The sequence below is a fragment of the Aricia agestis genome, chromosome 11, assembly GCF_905147365.1.
Source record: "Aricia agestis chromosome 11, ilAriAges1.1, whole genome shotgun sequence".
NCBI classification, from domain to species: Eukaryota; Metazoa; Arthropoda; class Insecta; order Lepidoptera; family Lycaenidae; genus Aricia; species Aricia agestis.
The window spans coordinates 1,709,197-1,733,695 of record NC_056416.1 but is presented as its reverse complement, the minus strand read 5'-3'; the positions used below and the strand labels follow the sequence as shown (position 1 = coordinate 1,733,695).

The 24,499-nt window shown below is 37.9% G+C and overlaps 1 protein-coding gene across 3 annotated transcripts in view; it reads left to right on the top strand.

Moving 5' to 3' along the window:
* LOC121731569 (protein outspread) overlaps positions 1-24,499 on the top strand; it is a 256,640-nt gene that overhangs the window by 187,226 nt on the left and 44,915 nt on the right. For all 3 annotated transcript variants that reach the window (XM_042121053.1, XM_042121052.1, XM_042121054.1), the window contains exon 3: positions 16,659-16,724. In XM_042121053.1, coding sequence (XP_041976987.1) covers positions 16,659-16,724 — 66 coding nt within the window. The remainder of the gene's footprint in view (positions 1-16,658; positions 16,725-24,499) is intronic.

Here is a 24,499-nt window from a genome sequence, read left to right as displayed (position 1 = left end):
AGATTTTTATTATATCATACACATATTTAATACACATCCAGACCCGGGAACATTGAAAACTTTTTGTTCCGTCGGCGGGATTCGAACCCGCGACCCCCGGCTTGAGCTGCCACACACTCAACCAATTGAGCCACAGAGGTCGTCAATATACATGCGAAAGTTTGTCTGTCTGTTACCTCTTTACACTTAAATTACTTAACAATTTGTGATAGTGTCCTTCGTGAACATACGAAGGAATTCGTGTATCATGGGCACTTTGCATTTATGCGCGATAAATCACGGTGCCGATGTGTGTTTTCCCAAAACTCAAAGTAAATAAATAATAAATAAATAAAATTATTTTATTTCTGAATAGATTTTAAGAAAATTCTTTCAGAATGTCGATACTACTGGTGCCTACCACCGGTTCAAAGGAAAGCATCTCCATGTCGTCAAGTAAAATACAAAAAATATTTGTTTAGTTTATAAAAGCTTTCTAATTTTCAAATCCTTCGGTGGTCTGTTGGTAGTTGCGCTGAGGCAGTTGAAAGGACTTCCAAACATTCCTGGGCGAGGCACAATGGTCCATTCTTACGCCGAATATTTGGAATCCTGTCGGCCAGGTGGTCGCGTCGCACAATCACTCCACTTGAATAGATTAAACGATGCTTCAAAGTTTGTTAGCTTTATAAGCACAGTAACTTGTATTTCTTTACAAAATATCTCAACCTCTGTATAAGTTTTGCTAATAACAAATTAAGTGCAGTTTTAAAGTTTTGTTATTCATGTGTGATTCAAACTACGCCAGTTAATATGCCCAGTTCACCAATGCAAATTCTTTATTATACTCATACAATAATACACAAGAGCACAATTATTAGAAAATACGAATGGCCACGAGGAGTAGCATTATAGTTCGAGATACATATTGTGTGAGCCTGAGCGCATGTAAATAAAATATGTAGTTTCAATGCCCTGAAATTCTAGCGTGTTTTAACGCGATCTTCATTCTAAGTTTTCCATATTTTGGTTACTGCTATTGGGTTTGTTTAAGAATTACTTACAACGGCCGCTGGTTTCATAGTACCATTAGATTCTTTGAAGAATATTATTTACTATTCGGTCGCTAATGCATGTTAGTTTCTCTCATATGTTTTTTTTCTTTTCAACTCTCACACATCTCGAGTATTACATTTTAATATGTCGGTAAAAAACAAATTCTCATCACTTACACCGTAATTTTCTAATTCTGAGCGTGAGTTGGGATGATTAAAGTTGAGTCCCGCGTTTTTTTTGGTCGGCCATTAGAGCTATCTATAGTCCAGAAATTGCCGCTGTTGATAATGATCCTTATATCCAGGAAATAAAGGTCCTGGTAGAGGTAAAATAACTATGAACGTACATTCCTGCAGGACTTGTTCGTTTTGTAGCACTCCGATGTTTTGACTAGTTTATCTTATTCCCGTTAGATGGAATATTTTAAGTCGCCATTAGTATTTCTAACGTATTTTAAATTGTAGATAAGGATATTTTTAAATACACTAGACGGATCGCCTGATGGCAAGTAATTGCCGCCCAAGAGCAAGAGTCGGCGAGTCCTGTAAACCCTCTATGATTATGTTACGGACTTACTTCCTTTCTTGTCCTTATAGCTAAGACTAAATGTTAGCTGCTGTGTTTTGCGTGGGAGAGCCATGCTTCGGCACGAATGGGCCGGCTCGACCGGAGAAATACCACGTTCTCACAGAAAACCGGCGTGAAACGGCTGTGTTTCGACGAGTGAGTGAGTTTACCGGAGGCCCAATATCCTTCCCATCCCTACCCTATTCCCTTTTAAAAGGCCGGCAACGCACCTACAGCTCTTCTGATGCTGCGAGTGTCCATGGGCGACGGAAGTTGCTTTCCATCAGGTGACCCGTTTGCTCGTTTGCCTCCTTATTTCATAAAAAAAAAAACTATGCGGACATGGCAGGAACACTTTCGTGATAAACACAAAATACAAATATTATATTTGGAGCATTTAAAGGACACTTTTGTTAAACATTTCTTCCAAAGAGAGGATAAACACATGCAAACGGATCACATCACGGTTTACATGAATACATCTCCATGTCCATTTAGTAGTTATTCAAAAAAAGAAACAAGTCTTCAATGTCTCGTGATTGATGGCCCTTCTTTGTGCTGGCCCGATTTTAATGGAGCTCTGACGTTGATTTAATAAACCCCTTCATTACCCAGGGTCAAGACCACGATTAGTAATTACACCACTCACAAAGGGTTACTCAATACGTGGGTGTATTAAACCGAGATGGCAGGAAATGATGCCCAATTATTTCTATTATACTGATAGAGGATTGTTGGTACAGTGGATATTATACTCTAGCAGATGTCAGAAATTCATCTGTTGCATAAGAATAAGCGAGTGATTAAGATAACTTAACAATTCGTTGCATTCTACCTGCTTCGTTTTTTCATCGCCATTTTCATAGGAAATGAAAATTGTAAAACGCCAAGCAAGTTTGTCGAACAGCATGCTTACGCGCAGAAAACAGACCTAACGAAGATGCTTTCCTCTGGGTACGTAAGTTCTGGTTTACTAGATTCCTGTGCTGTGTTACATTAAACATTTATAGCTAGTAGCTGTATCTAAACATCTTTCACTACAGTCCAGCGTTCAGTATCTGGCGCCCAATGTTGTATTAATGTAGGGCAAAACTGCTGCTGCAGCACAAGTTTTCTGCCTTTAGTATTAGGTGCTATTAAGCCAGAACGGTACTAAAACTCGTCCATTTAAACATTTAACACTGCCTCTGCATCTTTGAATTACAACAAAAGATCAAATACCCAAAATATCGTTAATTCAGTTATACCTTATAAAATCCTAATTGACGCTAACAGCTCCCCAAATATCCCTTCCATTTGGAGCATTCTGTCACATCATCCAGCTTAATTGAAATATATCTCGCGATCTAGATGGTTATCTGTGATATGACAGATGACACGGCCCGGCAAAAAGTCAGGTCGTCGGCCGGCGCAATTAGAAGACATGTCAGCCATCACTCCGGCGTCTCGGGCACGCGAGACGCGTTTTAAATATGGCGTTTATGCGCGTACGCACCGTGCGACATGTTATTGATCTTTGTCTATCCAAATGTAGAGGCTAGTTAGAAATGTTATAAAACAAAAGAAGTTTCGGGACTCGCCTTGTAGTTTGGTATACGTAGTTCCTGATTCGGGCACGTAGCAGTAGGTACTTACTTAAGGCATTGAAGACACTGATTGGTCTGCGCTGAAAGTAGAAATATACCACGTATAACATTGTAATTTGTAATAGAGACTTCTGATATGGGTTCTAAATCTGATCTTCTCTTTCCGATCCCCTTAAATTTGTCTTTGGACTAATCCAGGGCTAATTTTAAACAGGAGAACAGTCAGGAAAAAAGAGTCCCAAGGCAGAAAAAATCTCATTTATAGGATGGGTCGTGACTCGTGAGTCGGGTCGGTTTCGTATCATGTCGCGACGCAGTGCGTGCACACACCTCTTGTGCCCAATTTTATAAGGAATGGACTCGGGGCTCCTAATAAAGATTTTTTCCCCGCAATTCGGCTACTGAGATGATAGCCTGCGGGATAATTTTGACGCTTTGACAGCCGGTTGTTAGCTCGAATTCTCGGACCCTAATTCCAAATTTGAAAATATTTCGAGGCGGCCATTTTGTCCGCCATATTTTTATTTGCCAAAGATAAATATGTTATTAGAGGCGACAGGGCGGCGATGGAGCGAGGACAAACATATAATTGCCAAACACGTCAAGAATTCCGAGAGCCAACAGTTTTTAAGCCAAATTATGGTTACGGATCATATAACAGTGTTTTCCTTTTTAAGTGCCCTATTTCGGATACAATAAAATTATGTGATTTCGCATACCGCAGACTAGATAGGTATGAAAAATTTTCGGCTACACCAGATCGGCATGTGCGTGCTGTCTGTAACTTTATAGATTTCGAAGGCTCCACTTTATATCCTATAAACAATAGATTGACATTGTTGTGCAACAATTGATAGACATAAGATAACTTTAGTAACATTTAGATCAAGTGATTAACTCCATAATTACAGCAATTCCACGTTTAAAACGCATTAAGTAACATCATTGATATTTGAAATCCATTTGCAGATTAAGGAAAACAATAGTCGCCATTTAAACTTGTATACTTTTCGACATCGTCTATCTGCACCATATAATTAGTCTTTGTAATCCGAAACAAAAGAATATGCCTTTTTAATCAATCAACGGGTCGTGTCGGGTCGCGTGTTTGCGTTGCGTAAAATTTTGTAACAGATCAGTTTTAGCATCCGCCCACCGGGTCAGGTTACCTATTAGGCTTTATGACCTTTTGATTGAAAAAAATGGATTATCTAATTTGCCTCTATTTGTAAGCGAAATCACCACCTTAACACTAGTCTAATGGGCATTGTCCAAAAAAAATCAGTTTTTTTTCGTTAAAATAGGGTATTTTAAGAATATAAATTAAATAATTTTGAAATTCATTGGCTAGTTTTTTCTCAATAAATTTTTAAAGTTTCGCTCTGACGTCATCATCGGCGGCCAATAATTGACCTCTGCAGTATGTTTTTCCTTTCAATCTTATTTATAATGGCTGGTTCTTCACATGCAAGTTCTCATTATGTGAAAGCTGATACGAGAAGCTTACCAAAAGTTCGAAACGTAATGTTGGTCGAATTTATTGCTAATTTAACGCCATTGAAGGTCAAACAAAGCTTAAACATATTTGTTCAAAAATATAAGTAACTAATGGGTATTTTTTTCGTTTATATACAGAAAAACGATCACTGACCTTATTCCTCGAAATGTTTTTGTAATGAGCAAATTTAAAAAAAAATGGACAATCCCCATTTGCTAAAGAAAGTGGAGAGTTTAGATGGGGGAAATAGATTATGTATATACAACAAATGCAATTACCCAAATTACCTAGACCAAGACTTGTGCTTTGTCGCGCCCTATCGCGCCCTATCGCACTCAAATATTTGAATAAAGATTAGGAATATAACAAATCACACACACTTTCAAAATCAAAACGAAAACCACTTTATTTTCTACCTGTAGTCTGTACTCTGGGAAATGAATGAGATTTGACATGGCACCTCGCATAGTGGCATGGTGCTGGCGATTCGATACATTCTATTGTAAACTTCTCTGTCGAAATCGCAACTGATGGGTCAGTTGTCTTATCTCTTTTATAATAAAAAAAATTAGGTTTACTAATCTCCAACTACTAGCGATACACCGTGAGCTTCTCAAGACCGTGTGACGGGTATGACGCGGTGTGACGTAAGAGTAATGTCAATCTGACGTTTACACGCAGGTGTTGCCATGGTGATGGATTGCCTTTTTTACGCCGCCATTATTTCGTCACGCTAAGAGAATGGGCAAATATCTAACATTTACTTTAACATGTTGTTGGTCAAACACATGACTGATGTATAACAATTCTTCAAGGCTCGTATCCAACCGCATTTTGTTTCCTGGAGAATTTTAAAGACAGCTCTAGGCGCAACAAAATTGATCAAATCCCTCCACCAACCCATGGCCCTATCAATATTAATAAATCTATTATACATAATATTATTAATCTCTTTTTATTTAGATGCCTGTCCTTCCAGGCATAAAATATAATAAAATAATAAAGAAGCATCTTTACTAGATGCTTATTTATTCTTGCTTTAGGTACCTCAGGAAATGGAAAAATCATGGAAATGGACAGGTCATATGACGAGAAGTAGTAAAGATAAATGGACAAGGGATGTGACAGAATGGTTCCCAAGATATAACAAAAGAAAAAGAGGAAGACAAAGACTTAGATGGGAAGATGACATAGAAAAGATTGCGGGCACCAATTGGAAAAGATTAACACAGGACAGACAGAAATGGCAGGCTTTAGGGGAGGCCTATGCGACGACGCAAGACAATCTCTTAACCGGTGTCAATAATTGATTTATTATTTTGTATTTTGTTTGTAAGATTGACGAATAAATTATAGATACCTCAGACTCCGCGCGAGAGAAACATCTTCCTTCAATTAAGTTGTAGTCGCGAATCTAGAATCTGTTTCATTAGCAATGTCTTGTTTTAAGTCAATGTTATTAATGACTTCATAGTGAGTTAAACTTCTCATAATTCTCACCGCTATTAGCTATTACCGACACACTAATTCTTACAAGGCGCACCGTTTGTATGGTAAATTGATAATTAATAACAAATATTAGGTATCAGTCACGCAAAACCAATTTAGTTAAGCAACTCAATTTAACAGTTAAGGTCAAATAGTTACTTCGGCTAGAATCTTAATAACAACAACATAAGGGTCATTTTGGTACAAGCTTAAAGGTAAAATAGCTCTGTACGTTACTGATACGTGCAATATGGCAGATCATCCGTCAAAATGCGGTTTGAGTGGTTTGACCACAGAAGATAGACTGAGTAATGGTCTAGCAAAAAACTATTTAGCTTTCCTAAATATAATATTTGTTCGGCAAGTATATATTAATACGAGTATATGTGATCGAAAGCAAGTGTATTAAATAGTAGAAATACCGTCCGAAAAGTGCATGAGGTTTGACAGCTACTAGTGAATAAATAGTATCTAGTTTCTTCCTTCCTGAGAGTCGTAAATGACACCTCCTGAACTGGTATTAGTGGATAGTTGGTACGTCACATTCTTTAGGAAACGGCCTCTTCTTGGAGTTCAGAGGATAAAGTCTCCTCAGATTTCAGTTCAGGCTAATTTTTAAATGTAGGTACTCAAAATCTACACCATGAATCAGACAAATCAACCTCCTCAGCTGGAGCCTATTAATGTGCCATGTTACATAATCGGATGTGAAGTCGATATATTTTACGAGAAAAAAGTCCGTAACAATTTATGGAATTCTAATTAGTGTTTTCCGTCTCTGGATCATTAGATGTTATAAGTGCGGACTTATACAACTTCCGATTGTATTATCTAATAGTATTTGGGTTTGTGGCTTTGTGGCGAGTGGCGACTAATCGTTAACCCACTTAAGAAAGTAATAATAATACTCTTTCTTGTCTGTGACACTTTGTAATGAGTTGCCAGTTGCCAGTCGCCCCGTTGAAGTAAGAAACGGTGTCAGAAAACTTACGTATCCGAATTCGTAACTTTCCTGACACCTCGTTCGTTTTTATATATGGCAGGGAAGGTGTAATATTGACACAGGAATCTTTGGAGGAAACTTGATTTGCGCAAGAGCCTGAAGGCTAAACTTTAAAGTTAATTTGCCCAAGTTCGAACCCGCGATGTCCAATGCGAGTTCATCTATCAATACATAGATATGCTTGAGATTAATACACCCAATTTTAATTCATTTTGACCTAAACATAAACAATTTTAGTATGCCTATAAGCCCCTAAAATTTGCCGCACCATACATCGATCGCAACTTTTCTTTAACACTACAAAATGAATTCTCTCTAGGCACTACACCCGTAAAGGAGTAAGCACACTGAGACGGGCCGTGCCGGGGCTAATCGCAAAAATCCGCATCCATACAATTTGTATGGAAGCGGAAATCCGCTGCGCCCCGACACAGTGTGCGGTACGCGCATTCGCTTCCATACAAATTGTATGGAGGCGGATTTTTGCGATGAGCCCCGGCACGCTGAGCCCCGGCACGGCCCGTCTCAGTGTGCTCACTCCTTAAGAGTTCACGTGTGTGTTCTAATAACACCAGTCACGAACCCCGGGCGTTGCCCCTGACGAGAAGATGGGTTTTTGTGCCACCAATCTGCTGGTCATCAGTCGCCGGGGGCACTCAAGGCTCTAGCCTGTTCCCGTTGTTAATCTTAAAAAGCCTTTGAGAAATCAATTTGTTACATGTTACTTGATACATAGACGTCAGCCATTTTTTACGTTGACATTGGTTACTCAAAGCTTTTTTCTATGGAAATAACAGACGAATTAATTCAAGACGACTTTATTAAAGTGCCTAGGTGTGTGCGCAATGCACAGGGTAGTGCTATGGATAAATATGTTTATTTCAATTATTGTCAGTAGTTTTTAAAAATATTTGCAGCAAACTCTCCTTTCTCCTAACTCCTAAGAGTGGACTTCTCCTGGGTTTAACACATCAAAATTATTATTTTGATGTGATAAGTTCATCAAAAATTTAAGCAAGACAATCCTAAAGAGGCTTGTAAGAAATATATTTTCTTTTTACATAGAAATTAGAAAAGTATTAATGTAAAAAGTATTATATATACTGAATAGGGTCAAAAGTAATTTAGATTATTACTAATATTACCTTGTAACTTGTAACGTTATTGATATAGATAATGGTCGGAAAAATTAAAAATCGATTACAGACTACAGTTGATGTAACAATTACAATGTAATTCAATTACCATTATGGCGTCCCGCTGGGAGTTGTGCAATGGAACATTCCAAATATTAGCAGGTTGGTATTGTGAGAACGCGGAAGATGCCTTGTAAAAACATCAGCAGCAGCAAGCATAATATCTTCCCGCCGTGTCCATCCATCCATCCATTGTGGATGATATTTTATACAGTATTATCAGAGCGAAGTAACCACTCTTCAAATGCTTTTGTGCACAAGATTTAAATGTCCTTATGGTTGCTCACGCACATACGGCATTCTAGCAACATAGTCGGCCTAGTCCAGAGGAAAGAACAGGTCAAAACGTCTGGGACCAACTATATGCGGGTTGCCTCACGATGTTTTCCTTCACCGTACACGTGCGTCCATATTATGTACTTGAGATCAGATGGAGGCGTGTACCAATGAGAAAATGTCTCATTGGTACACGCCTCCACCCGGGAACGAACCTGCATCCGTGCGAACCAAAGGCCACTGACGCTCTGCGGTGAAAAAAGAGGAGCAAATTACTTAGCATTCCGTCTTACAACTTCGATCGATCGATGGAATCACGTGTCGTGATGAAGCAGACAAAAATAATGGCATTATTTTTGTAACGCACGTTTGACGTGTTGGCTAGTATAGCGCTTTAGAACTACTACTAGTACTTCCTACTTCTTATTCTTCTTATCTTGAGCTTCCTGTGTGAAAAAACTTGCAGTTTATATTACATAAAAACATTATCAGAACAATTATCAGGTTGCTCCTATACCACAAAACAGATGCCATCTCCACTCTTTTGTTCGCCAAATTAAATTACATATTGAAATCAAACGTAAATCTTACGCCATTGTTAATTTTTCTCACGATTCTTTCATTAAGATGAATCAATTTTAAAATAATTTTATCGGATGATTGTGAATTACAATCGAAAGTGTTCACATAGTTCTTGTTGTATTGTTTAGAGAGAAAGTATTTATTAATCGACTGATTAGGTATTGCGATACCATATCGGGCATAATGGGAGTCGATGGCTCATCCGGCTCGAAGGACCAATTACAAGAATACAAATAGTACAAAAAATATACTGAATGGTTTGAAAAAACAATGGCTAAGTCTTTTATTACGTGTAGCTGTGGCTAAAATATTATCAAACTTGTGTGATTCTGATTTCATCCCCTTCTGAAATGTCACGGTCAAAGTCACGTCTAGATGCACCTTAAATTCCCCCATTTTAGAGGACCAACAAATTCGCAGACGCAGGTAGACTGGCCTTACCGAACTTGTTTTGTCCATTTACCGTGTGTGCGCAAGTCAGGTCGGCATACGATCAGTCCTTCCTCCCATGGGGCTATGGGGCCCTTTAATATACTTGTGACCTTTTGATTTTTGCCATGTATTCTCCAATACTTTACGTATCTGGTTATCTAGTATATAATTGCATTAGCCCTGTGTTAGCCGGACAGTGAGAGATTACGCGCGGCCAGGGTGCCAATTATCTTACGCTTACTACATTCAGACCATCATCACCACTATGATCGACTCGAAATCTTCTCCCACCGGATTTCTAAAGAATATTTTTTCATCTATAATGTTAAAATCATAAAGAGATTTATCTGCATGGAAAAGGTTCAGGTAATCGACTTCGATGACAGAAGATGTGGAGGTGACCACGAGGATTTACTGTTAGCTTTGTCGCGGGTAAAAGAACTTTTCCTGTCGGATTATATTTTGCAAGGACGAAGTCAGTGGCGTTTCTTATCTTCACTAGATGCCCATTATTTGGATACTCTCATGAATTATGACATATTAACCCATCAAGCCCCATGTAAATTTTTATCTAGTTTATGTAATATATATGAGTATTATTATTATGCTGTGTGTTGTGTGTCTGTCAAACGCCTGGCAATCACGAGGATCCACATAATACCAGAGATCGTGGTACAGTATCCTGTGCCATGTTCATTTACCTGATTGGAGTCCTATTCGACAACTTTTCGCACTGCACTGCCTTACACCAAAGCACTCAATCCGCGCCGCACCACAAAAATATATAAATTAATTGTGCGTAAAATGTACAAGGTATGAGCCGCACCGTTGTAATTAAGTGTTCTCAATAGTTTTTCTCTTGTAGTCTAAGCGATAAGTTGAGAATGGCGAAATATAGAGATAAGGGTCATACAAATACGTGCGATAGCTCATTAGATTCGGGAAGACGTCTAGAAAAATGTATCGGAAGCGTGTATTAGCACACAAAAAATTGCAAAAGTTATAAGCAAATAGGTTGCCAAAAAAAAGGTATTACGTTTTTTGTTAAAAACTCCGAAACTATTAACATTTAAGAAGTTTAAAAAAAAGATTCTTAAAGAGGAGGAAATTTCCATAAGAAAACTCCCAGCGCCCGGAATTCTATCTCTATTATTTATAATTGTAATTTAACGCTGAAAGTAAGCCTCCGCGCGGCATTTTTAGGTGGCGCGCGCGGCTTCAAAACCGAGCACGTCACACTGATTATTTTTTAAAAGGTATTAAATATTAATTTAAAAATATCAAAAACTTATGGTGTATTCCGAACACTTCAAAGAATTTGCTCCCGTTGGAAATTTAACTTCAAGTTAATTTTTCAACAAATTAGACAAATGTTAACTAACGAAAATTTTCGAACTTCCGTCCTCAGTGTACTTTAAATTCCGGGCGCTGGGAGTTTTCTTATGGAAATTTCCTCCTCTTTAAGAATCTTATAATACCTTTTTTTTGGCAACCTATTTGCTTATAACTTTTGCATTTTTTTGTGTGCTAATACACGCTTCCGATACATTTTTCTAGACGTCTTCCCGAATCTAATGAGCTATCGCACGTATTTTTATGACCCTTATCTCTATATTTCGCCATTCTCAACTTATCGCTTAGACTATTATTGTGCTTTGTTTTATTGTAGTGTGCTGTGATATTTGTTGAATAAATGTTTATTATTATTATTATTATAAGCTCACCGGTGAGCGAGACACAATATAATAACAATAGATTCCCAAGAATCCACGATCGAAGGATTAATCCAAAGAAGGTTCTTGCTTTTATAAGTCCAACGCAGACATTTCATTAGTAGGCCGTCTATTCATTGAAAATACTAAATCCAGTTCAGCTTTTGACTGTCAATCTCCCTCGATATAATCTAGATTTACAAGTAATCGGAGTTATTGCGTGCACAAGCCTAGGTCTAAACTCTAAACCCAACACCTGCCCGGAAGCAACTGGCCGACAGTAGGCAGGATGTAGGTTATTATTGTATTGCCTAACTCCTAAGTTATTAATTACTTATTTTGCGAAACTTGATTTAAATCTGATCTACATTGCTTATACATAGAGGTGACAATATTTTCGCTCGCGGCAGGTTTTCGCAATGATATTCTATGTTACTAACGTAACTAGATTGGAAGTTTACGGTAGCAACGCGTTGCCACTTCGAAGATGCCTGCAGGCATATCTCACATACATAATGACATAACGAATATATGACTTGACATTGTCTTTTGAACAAAAAAGTGGTTACGCATTTCTGAGAATCTTTTGTAAGACATTGCTACTCTAGTATTTTAGAAACTCATTGGGTTTTCGTTCCAAATGCAGAAATCGCGCATGAATATTAATTTTTTTCTGGAATAAAGACTAGCCTAAGATTGATCTACTTCTGTGCCTAAGGCACTCCTCCAGATTTACCTTATTATCTGTGCCTTTAATCAAAATGAATCCAGTAGTTTCGGTGATTGAAGCAAAAGCAAAAAAAAACCGCCTTTAATCATATTAGTACCTGAGACCTACCAACCGAGGAAAATCGTTTTTCAGTGCGGTCAGGAAAAATGCGTCTCTAAGGGCCTGTTTCACCACTTCCTGATAAGGCTATCCACCAATTAACTTGACAGATCAAGTATGGAGAATCTGTCAAAAAAGTTGTGAATAGCCTATTCGGCACTTTATCAGAAAGTGGTGAAACAGGCCCTAAATAGTGAATACCTTCGCTTCTCTGAAATTAATGAAAACTTGAAAAGTGATACCAATATTTCGTGAGTGAAAGAACTAAGTGAATTTCTCTCTATCCGGCGGCCAGACTGTAGCATCAGCATCTATTTATAGCGGCACGAGCTAATAATTTGTCGCCAGTATCGCGGCCTCTTGTATCTGCAGTACCGGGCGGCGCGCAGGTGTACAGGAAGTGTGTAGTGTTTGTTAATATCTGTTGATCAAAATTGGAGTAAAGTTATAAGTACTTACCAAGATTTTTTTGCGGAAAGGTATGATGAATTCTAAGGGCCTGTTTCACCACTTTCTGATAAAGTGCCGAATAGGCTATCCACCACTTAACTTGACAGATGAAGTATGGAGAATCTGTCAAAAAAGCTGTGAATAGCCTATTCGGCACTTTATCAGAAAGTGATGAAACAGGCCCTAAATTTTGCTTAAATTTAATGACAAATCTAAAATAGACTAGATCATTAATCATTATACTTAATATGGATCCCGCGGAAAGTTTTCAATGTATCAAACGAAGACGGCAACATCTATTGAATCGAAATAAATAATCTACAACAGTGATGGTCTTAGCATACTCCGTTCAAAATACTTGCTATTAATTGGTATTAATCTATTAATCGACGTGTTATCGATATTAAACATCATTAATGTCGAATATCGATATTCGGAATGTAATCGGCCAATCGGAGCGTTTCGCGCGGACGCGATCCGACCGCGCGATTGGCTGATCGAATTCCTTTGACGTTAACACTTTGGTCTAATAGGGTTGTAAACATTTTTAATAAGTAAATTGTGATCTTTTTGTGTCGAGAATACATTTAAATTTTAACTAAGCATGACTATTTCCCTGATACTTGGATACGCCGAAGTTCGTGCGAGACTCGAACTCTTTGCTCCTTTCCCGAAGTATGTCCATACCAAGTTCATATACTTATATTTCTGTTAGAACTATGTAACTTATAGGGAGAAAGTCTGAGTAGACGATCTAATAAAACACAATTTTTCGTGAAATCGGTTAAAAGTTATAATAATATCTTAATATAGTGGAAAAAGTGCATAAAAAATTGTGTTTTATTAGTGTTCCACATGAATTTCCACCAAGAACCTACAGTAAAATCAATTACATATCTAGTCGATATATTCAGCGGCAACCCTGGATCCTGCAGGCTGCAGCGATTTGATATCCGCCGGCGTCGTTTGACTTCAATTAGCGGCGATGACGTGTCGTGTAGAGTTATCTTAATTATCTCTGATGGTGAGCCGAGGTGACAACCACCACTCCATCACTATTAGCTTAGCATTTACTAGGAATATCATCGATGAAAGTATGAACCATCAGAGAAATTGATTCACAGGTAGAATAAGCTACTTAATTTGATCGAGTTATGTCAAGTGCAGTCGGCAGATCATGTTGAATTACTTGACATTACCTACTCGACCAAATAAGGTAAATCGGCCAATTATAAGTTAATTAATTTGTAGTAAGATTTACGTTTCCTAACGCTTGTTGGAGTTAACTTTATCAAAATAGTCACCTATTATCTCACTTTAATAAAATAGCTATGCTGATCTTCATTCCATTTTGAGGCTATCTCACGTGTGATACGGGGACAACATAGACAGAGTAGACAGAATGATAGAGTATGCCGACTTAGAACTGATGTTGAAATTTTTAAATTTGACGTATTATGACGAAAATCGTCGCTAGGGTTGTTAATTTGTTACCTACGAATTTAAAACTATGACATATTCGCTGGACGTGTTCCTCTTTGGTCGTATTGTTGTTTGTGTTTTGGCACTTGTGATTAAAATTGTCAGAATCCAATTTTGAAATCATTATTTTTAAATATTTAAAAATAAATTATATCAGCCAGCGCGAGGCACATTCCGTTTATAATCCTAGTGAAACCCGACAAATTTGACAGATATTGAAACCTGTCCGTCTCTTTGCAGTCGAACTACTGGTCGTTATGTCTATTGTGACATAGAAGTCGAATCGGGATAGATATATCATAATATTAAAGCGTTTCAGTGTTCAGAGTTTGTCGTTAATTTGACGAACTTTATTACATAAAATTTTATTGCGGGTCCCAAAACACATTTACCTTGTCCCTCGGGCATCCCTGAGATCATATCAAAGGGTTTCCGTGGTTGGTTGCCACTGTTGATGCTGGCGACACAGGAGTTGCAGTGGTGGGAATGTGTGGCCGGTGTGTGGCTTTTGCCCGTGTAAAAAAAAAATATTATATTACACACTTCTTATAATCTCCTAATAACGTAAGCACAAAGTGTTCAGCTGTCCATTGCGCATTACAGGAACCTTTCACTCGGCAAGGATCAGCGATGCCGCAATGTACTAAGGTTTTTCGCACACTCTTGACAATCCGATACTTCTTACGCCGCACAAAGTGGTGAAAGGCCGTAATTAATAAAATTTCTTGCCTATTACTATGTTCTGATGTAAACTGTTAATTATTTAATAGCTAACAGTTACATGTAGCAAAACATAGATAAGAATCGAACATAGCATAAAACATAATGTAAAATATAACAATGGGTTGTACTATAGTGCGTTGCCGTCATTTATTAATTATTACCATCATTGGAACACACTTTAGATATTAGACGAAGGGCTCATTTGGTTGACGGCACTATCTCAAGCCTTTTTTCATATACATATATTTTCACCAACACCCCCTAATGCTTATGGGATGCCCCCTAGCGGTATTTTAGGGTCAGGTAGCTCTTAAAACACACACGATATTGACAACACAATATTACACCAAAGTTCTTAGGCCCAAAGTATGTAAGTTAAAATAAAACCGGCCAAGTGCGAGTTGGACTCGCCCATGAAAGGCAGCAACAATAAGGTTTATTTTTTATGAAATTAAAAGGTTTTTGATTTATTTTTATGTTTCAGTTTATTTAATGAAAGTTAATTTAAGGTTTACCATTTATGACGTATAAAAAAAACTACTAGCTAGATCTCGTTCAGACCAATTTTCGTTGGTAGTTTTTATAGTAATGTATATCATATATTTTTTTTAGACTTATCATGCCCCTACTTTAGAAATTAGGGGGGGGGGGGACACAGTTTACCACTTTGGAAGAGTCTCTCTCGCAAACTATTCAGGTTAGAAAAAAATGATATTAAAAATCTCAATATGATTTTTCAAGACCTATCCATAAATACCCCACACGCATAGATTAGATGAAAAAAAAAATTTTCGTTTCAGTTGTACGTATGGGGACCCCTAAAATTTTTAATATTTTTTTCCATTTTTGTATCAAAATCTTAATGCGGTTCACAGACTACATCTACTTACCAAGTTTCAATAGTATAGCTTAGTATAGCTCTTATAGTTTCGGAGAAAAGTGGCTGTGACATACGGACGGACAGACAGACAGACAGACATGACGAATCTATAAGGGTTCCGTTTTTTGCCATTTGGCTATGGAACCCTAAAAATGATGAAATCTTAAAAAAGAAGTAAACTTAAGGCTTATAGAATATATTCTGCAGCGCAGAGATATACGCAACTTTGCGACGCGCACGCATCTTGAGACGCATAGCTTTGAACGTACGCAGCTCCTCGCACGCAACGCGTACGCCAGACGCCCGCGCTATTACCGTAATAAGCGTGAACTACATGTCAGAACAGTTTCATTGTCTCACCAGTCACCTCGTCCGTATGCTAATCTATTCCAGATACAAGATTTCGCCCACCGCTACCCACAGCCCCGCTAGATAACGCCATATTAGTGGAAAACACAGGTTTCAACAGCCGGCTTGCCGAATTCCCGAAGATAGTGATCGGTTTGTAGGCTTTGTTGTCACTAGTTTGGGCAATAGATTTTGTGATTGGCTTTCCTGTTTCATGGAAAGATAAATCAACAATAATTACTGATTTAGGTGCAGTACCAGTGACAACCACAGACGTAGCTTCTTTCTACGGAAAAGTAGAGAAAATTGCAAATGGATATTAGGAATCTGTCAGTATTCCTATTGTTTTTTTGGGTAGGCTAACTTTTTTCTATATTGGTCGTGATTTGCAAACGTAAGAAAATCTTAAAAGATTGCTGTTATTTTATTTGTTTTACGATAACGCTTAAACTACTGAATGCGATTTTAATTAATGATATCTCTATACTTACTACGTAACAATTTAAATACTTATCATAATTGATACCTTACGAGATATAATATTAATATATGTATGTCTGTTTGTCCACAGCGATGGCAGCGGCGGTGGTTCGTGCTGTACGACGACGGCGAGCTCACATACTCGCTCGACGAACACGTAAGTACTAGTTGACTTAGAAAGAGCAATTGATAGCTACGAATTCGCAACTTTATTATGACAATGCAGGTTGCAGCACTTCAAATTCAAATATCTTATGATTTCACGAATATGTAGCTGTTAATCGCTACTGTCTAATAGCTAACACGGCTGCGCCAAAATTACTGTGTTTAGTTTTGATAGAGCTTTTCTTACGTTTCTCTACTAATTTAAAGGCCGCGAACCGCGAGTGTGTGGTTTCGCGGCTTCGTATTTGCGCTTCGCGGCTTCGTATTTGTTCGAACAATTCGAACAATTCAACAATTCGAACAATTTACTGTTTTCGTGACAAAACAAAAGAACATTAGATTAAAAAAGTCGTGCACAGTATTATTTTCAATATGAAAGTTATTATGTTGTCTTTTAATATTGCCATAATTACTCCCAATACCCCTATATATTTTTTTAAAAGCGAAAGAGATAACACGACATTACTTGAACAGGCCATCAGCCCTACCAACTAGCAATGTAATAGATGAATGACTCGTAATCCCCGCACCGGTGTACCGTGTATCGTCAGACATCCGTAAACTTCCTGCCGACCGCTCATCTCGCATCGATCCCATCTATTACCGCCACCGGGGTAGGGCTGCCATAAGCAGTTTTATTTGCATCGAAAACTCTAATCACGTTTGACACTTAAAGGAGATTAAACTAGCGTAGCGCAGAGTACACGTGACAGAAGTGAAACTTCTGTCTAAAAAGTCATTATGCATTTCGACCATAAAGTTAATATACCTAGCGGAATAGAGCAACAATCTCGAGCTGTCAAACGAAATCGAAATTGGTTTCATCTGTGTGTAAAAATATGTATACGTATACACTTACACAAGCATGATTGAACACATGATTTCTATGAGATTAAATTATCAACGTGCGGCAAGTGCCGAATGGACGTCAAAAAAAGGGTGCTGTTGTCATGTATCACACGTCTCTTTTTACCACGCAGTGTTACTGATAGTGGCATCTCTCTTGCTCAGGCCTTTGTTTCTCTATTCCGCTAGGTATATTAACTTTATGATTTCGACCCTCTTTTTCATGACACGACCTTGAAATTTCATTCCTAACATTTACAAAACATACGTTTTCACGTGAAAGATAGAGAAGGAGGGAGGGAGTGGTCTCTCCCTCCGTCTGATGAATTTTCGATAATTCGTCATTCACGATGATTTCGAAGCGAATATGATTATTATTTGAACAAATGTAGCTGTAGCAAAAGTCGCCTTCAATCGGACTCTTTTAATTGCTAAATGAACACTAAACAACTATTCATACTTAATCCTTCTAAAATCTTCTAAATCTATTGTTATTCTATTGTGTCTCGCTCGCCGGTGAGCTTATGGGGCTTGATGGGTTAATATTATGGGAAAGTGCGTCTGTCTATTATCTTTATCACTTAACAATTTTGATGAAATTTGGTATAGCGACACTTTTAATCCCGGCAAAAGACACAGAATAGTTTTTACCCCGAAAAACTGTGATCCTCGCGCATTAATCCAATTTGGACGCAAGTCGCAACAAAGTTGCGGGCAACATCCAGTTAACACATAGTAATAAATCATAGGCGGCGTGTAAGCCCTGTTTCGATACAAATTGAAACCAGTCCGGATCGTAATTGACTCGTCGTGGGCCAGCCGTTCACCCCCGAGCTGGACCATATACGTCACCTCAACTATGTAGCCACTAGCCAGTCTGGTCATTGAGCCTTCACCTATACATACAAGAGCCTTTAGCTAAGGCATCTTCAATTGGGAGAACAAAGACAAATTGGGAGGAGTACCTGCACTGCGATTCATGATTTCCGTTCGACTCGGATTCCGAAACTTTTCCGTGCGGTCATTGGTCAATGCCTAGCGCGACGAGCTTTTGGATGACGCGCGATGAAGTTTTCTGATCCGAGTCGAATTGTGCATTGTGAATCATGGCCCAGCTGGGCTAGCATGGCCACCGGTAGAAATGCCAAAGTATAGACAAACTATGGACATAAACTTAAGGTGCCATTCCGATCTTTTTTCGTTCCGAAAAATTCAATTAAAATGCCACTTTATGACAGACTTTAGTCCTAAAAATTGAAACAATATCCTACTATATGACATATTACTATAGTCTGTCATAAAGCGGCATTTTAATTGAATTTTTGTCGGTAGCGATTAGCCGCGGTAAAGATCGGAACGGCACCTTAAGTTTATGTCCACAGTTTGTCTATACTTTCGCATTTCTACCGGTGGCCATGCTAGCCTGGTTGGAATAAATTAATTCATTACGTGTCAGGACTCAGAATACTGCTTAAGGATTCAGCAAATTACGTGGATTTGACAACCCGCAGCACAATTAAAATATGTAGATGTGTAGGTGTAGTAACAAAACATATGTAATATTAATTGTTCTGTTCATCCTAAAATATAGCTTTTGTATAAAAATAGAATAGGTAATACAAGTTGTAGCAATTCCTAATGCCGTCTACTGTGTGCACTAAACCAAAACCATGCAAACATGCGGCATACGATTAAAATACATTATAGCACCGACTACACCCTTAATCGACTATGGTTTTTCATAAAAAGATGATATCTTAGTCGCCGTCCGCGTCAGGGGCATACCAAAGGAGACGGCTGGACCCAAAATGGTAATGCTCTGCAGTCGGCACACTTCTTGCTCGATCTCATTAATTAATATTCGTATTACGATTTGTAATTACAATTAACATACCTTTTTAGAATGGTTTATATCTGATTGTTTGTTGATGGAAGCTCATAAGTAGCGACGGTTGATTTTTCTACTTCTCCATATTATTCAAACATTAACATAGTGACAGTGTTATAAAACTATGAAATATTATTAAGAAATTAAAATCTAATAGCGGGCTTACATTATTCCAATCCAGTGATCCAATCCAGCGCTGGATTACTGAATTGCAATCCAGTTTTCCAATGCTCGTTTACATTCCAGTAGTAATCCAGCGCTGGATTACTGAATTGCATTCCAGTTTGCCAATGCCCGTTTGGCGTTTACATTCCAGTAGCAATCCAGCGCTTGGATCAATGGATTTTAATAATGTAAACCAGCCAAAATTTCCTTAAGTTATATTTTTTGCCAACGATTTGGCTAGACCGATCAGAGATTACCGGGTCAGCTAGTTTAGTACTCGTATAATAGATTCCATCCTCCTGACGCCTCCGTGGTCTAGTGGTACAGAGCGCGGCTCTCGACTCGGAGGTCGTGGGTTCGATTCCCGCGTTGGAAACATACATGTTATTTCCAAGTTTGGTTAGGACATTGCAGGCTGATCACCTGATTGTCTGACAAGTAAGATGATCCATGCGTCGGATGGGCATGTAAAAAGTCGGTCCTGCGCCTGATCTCTCGCCGGTCGTGTCGGTCTTCCGTCCCACTGGGTTATGAGAGTAAAGGAATAGAGAGTGCTCTTGTGTACTGCGCACACACTTGGGCACTATAAAATTACTCCTGCGTAGCTGGCCTGGTTTCAATGAAACCGGCCACCGTCACCGAAACCGGTGTGGGAGCTATTATAATAGAATAATAGAAAGTCGTTTTGGACCATTTAGTACATTGTTACAACAAAATAGACTTTCAACTTCACACCTCGATAATGTGACGATTACACGTACATAAAGTCTATTGCCTAAAATTAAACAAAAAGTATTTTTATTGATCCTGCCTTTAATGTTACAGTTTCCTTTATTGCGTTGCATTTTCCAATGCAAAATGCCACGTGAGTCAGTGTTGTGAAGATACGAGAAGAAACAATTATTTTTTTATGTTGAAAAAATATTTTTGTTCTGTGTTTTGACTGACCATGGATCTTTGTACCTTAATTCTGCTATTTTATTCATATGCTATCTTATTCGTAGATATACATAATATAGAAACTATAGTAGTGTCGCGACGACACTTCGTTTGCAGTTGTCGCGTGTCGCTCGGTTCCAACTTGTACCTTTAATCTAAAACGTATGAATGATAGAAAAAAATATATGAATATTGGATTACAAATAAAAATCATAAGAAAAATAGCAGTAGCAATTGCTTAGCTGCTTGCTTGTGTGCAGGCGGCATAATACTTCGTCAAATTATAGTCACTAGCTACAACACTTTGACTGTAACAAAAAGCAAATACACGCGATTTTGTTATTATGTAGCATGACATTTGTTTATTATGATTGGCTGAAATTACATGTTATTACTTAGCGAGCATTTTCTCACTACGAAATGGACAATTTGCACTGATGGGATGAGGGAATAAAATATAATATTATGCTTATTAATTTACTAACAAAACATCCAGCTTTGGGTTGTGTGTGATTAAGAATTTATACAGGCCATATTATTATTTGTAAAGGTTTTCGGGTATCGTAGTTTTCATTGTTGAAAACTATCAGTAAAATTGATTTTATCTACTTTGACGCATCTTTAGTTCAGAAGTTAGGATAATTATTTAAAAGCATGGGGCTGATACTCAGGCTCTTGATTCTTGGAACACCCCAAAGACGTTAAGTCCAGTCTCTACATAAGTTATTATTTATTGAGTTACCAAATCATTGCAATCATTTAATTCTCAACCTTTATGTGCGCCGACTTTTGATTAATCCCAATGATTATTCATTTTGCCATTGTCCCGAAAATTTGAAAAATGATTGCCGAGTGATATGCAAAATACCAGGAAGACCGAGGACGCATAATTTGTTGTAACTTGTATGTAACGGCACATCGTGTCGATGATTGGCGGTTATTACGTGTGATAGCAACCGATGTCTATTCTCATTCGCTCTCTAGTCTCTTTGGTATTAAAAAAATCAAGAGGAGGAGGAGGTGCCGAAATAGTGCCGGCAGAAGTGACAAGAAAACAGAAAGTGGAATACATTTTTCCGCTTCCGATTAGATCACGTACCCGTCGATAAAATGTTCCTTACATACAGTTTAAGAAATCTACTTTCTCAAAGGGGAAACCAAACACATAAGTAAAATCTATCTTCTGTATTTCTGTATTTTAAACTTTAAAAATACTATATTGTAGCTTCGTCCGCACTCACCTAGAATATTGTTCTCAAATTTGGAACCCCAATTATCATACGTACATCGAAAGAATAGAAAAAATCCAGAAAAAATTCTTAAGACTTGTCCAATTTAAATCCAGAACTTATGTATCGAACTACTTATCGCGTTGTAAAAAATTTCATATTCTTCCACTATTTGAGCGCAGAAAATTGCCGACATAGTTCTCCTATTTAAACTTCTCAACGGCATCATAGATTGTCCCGAACTCGTTGAAAAATTTAGCATCAGTGTCCCATCAGCATCACTTAGACGTCATCAACTTCTGTACGTTCCCCCAGTATCAACAAACTATCGTCGAAACTCCTATGTTTTTAGATCCAGTAGAACGTACAATGAGATTACTCGGAGCACAGAACTAGACGTCTTATTCTGTACCAGTATTGGTAGAGTAAAGAGGAACCTTAGCGACCCCTTTTTTAAATAAATTAATATCATATACAATATTATTATGTAAGTATTCTGTTCTTTGTTTGCTGTTTGTTTCTTTGTTTAACTTCTCTAGCGTATTTTATGTGTGTGAAAACTTGTAATTGGCCTTCCTGTGTTATTTTAAAACTACTTGTTATTCTAGCTGTAAGTTTTCCTAAATAAATAAAAATAAAAAATAAAATAAAAATAAAATTTCTGTATAGTAAACTGTTATCTGTGGTGGAGTATTTACTTATTAGCGATCAGTCTCTATCACACGCAAGGGCCCCCGAGGGTCTTGAATCATAATTTTATGTGGGGACTAATGAGAAACACGGAAATTGGCCGCGACGAGGGCGACTCCAATGCTCCTGCCCACGACCTACCACTACGGGTAATGTATCAATAATAATTATTTATAATTCCTAATTTATATTAACATTGAGAGAAGAATTCATATAATACTTAGGGCCTGTTTCACCAATTCCTGATAAAGTGCCGGAAAGGCTATCCACAACTTATCTGACATTTGTAATACTCCATCTGTCAAAAAAAAATAGTTTTTTTTTACCTATAATATATTATGAGAGAAAGGTTGTAATAGGCCCTGAAAATATTACGCTCACGATAAAACAGACCTCGGAAGACTTGTACATTTTGCTGCAAATGAAGATGCAGAGAACTAAAATTAGTAGAGTCTTGACTCTTGAGGGATGGGAGATGGGAGGGATGTCCTGAGGGATTTACTTTTGCTCCCTTAGATTGTATTGTATGAACGATTTTTCTAGTGCTAGTGCTAGCGAAAGGCGGTTATGGAAAAAAGTAACGAAGTTAAAGATGTAACAATAACAATCCTGGGTTTCGAAAAATACTAATCATAAAACATCTCGTCCCCAATACCAGAAAAATCAGCCTATAAACTATAGACCATGTATAGTCTCAACAACCTACAAGCTTATGTAAATCGTCTTAATGGTGTAATTTCTCCAACAAACTCAAGTTTATTGGTTACAAATTCACAAATCATCAGGCGAGCCGTAACAAGTGACAGACGACGATTTACGTGCACAGAAATAGCACAAGTTATTTTCATAAATATATTCCTCTTCCGTTACTGGAGGACGCAAATGTTACTTTAGTACTTGCTTGCTGTTAGGTAGAGGAACTTTAGTATTACTTGCTTTAGTTAGAAGTTAAAGAAAATTCGAAAAATTTGTCGTTTCTTTACACTTTCTATTATTACAGCAGAGACTAACTAACTTCTAATTTTTTGTTGGTCCACCGTATTTTTTTTGTTTAATCCTATGATTAATCTTAGCAGGGGGATGGACAGGCGGACAATAAACTGATTAAGTTTCGTTTTCATCCTTTTGAGTAAGGAACCCTAAAAATTAAACAAAATTTTTTGGATTGCAAACTTTTCTGCAGCATAAAGAGAACTTTCCTAATTTATTTAGGAACTGTCGAATGATAATCATGATGATGTTGTGTGTCTTGCCTAGGCCAGAGAGACTCCCAATTTTCCTCTATTCAGGTACCAATGAGTGATGATGATGTGCGTACTTGAAGAGTATTAAAGGGTTGGCGAGGGCGGCGGTGTCAGGGCGGGATCGGTGCGGGGGCGGGGGGGAAACCTTACTGTTATTAGATTACCGCAGCCCTACAAGTTACACGCGCGACTGTTATGAGAGAATCACAATGGACATGGAAAAACATCAGAACTATCTTGATGGCATTTAGACATGTAGAGGTTTCCATTTTGCGCTGACAGTCAAAAATGAAAAAAACACAAGAAGAGTCGCCTCTTATTCAGAAATTTATAGCCGATGTATATGTCGCAGACAACTGGTTTAAATAGCCGTTCAGTCGTTTGACTGAGCTAGCCCTTTGACTGAACAACGCCATTCAGTCACATGGCTATGCGTCGTTTCGCCAACTTGTTGACTGCAACGTTCAACACTACAGCTACCAGTTGGCTGTGACATATATTCAGAAATTTATAGCCGAAGGAAATATGTAAAAATATTACTTCCATTTAACTTAACGGGTTGTTTTCCTTCTGCATAGGATTTATTTTCCGTTTTTATTTCTATTATTTTTTAATCAGCGCAAGTAATCAATGCGTTGATGATAGTTGCAACCTTAATATTTGACCTACGACAGTATATATTAAGTCTATGATTTGACCCCTCATGTCGCAACCATCGAGATTATGAAAGGCCAAGATTGATAAGTTGCCGCGTTGTAATGTTGGC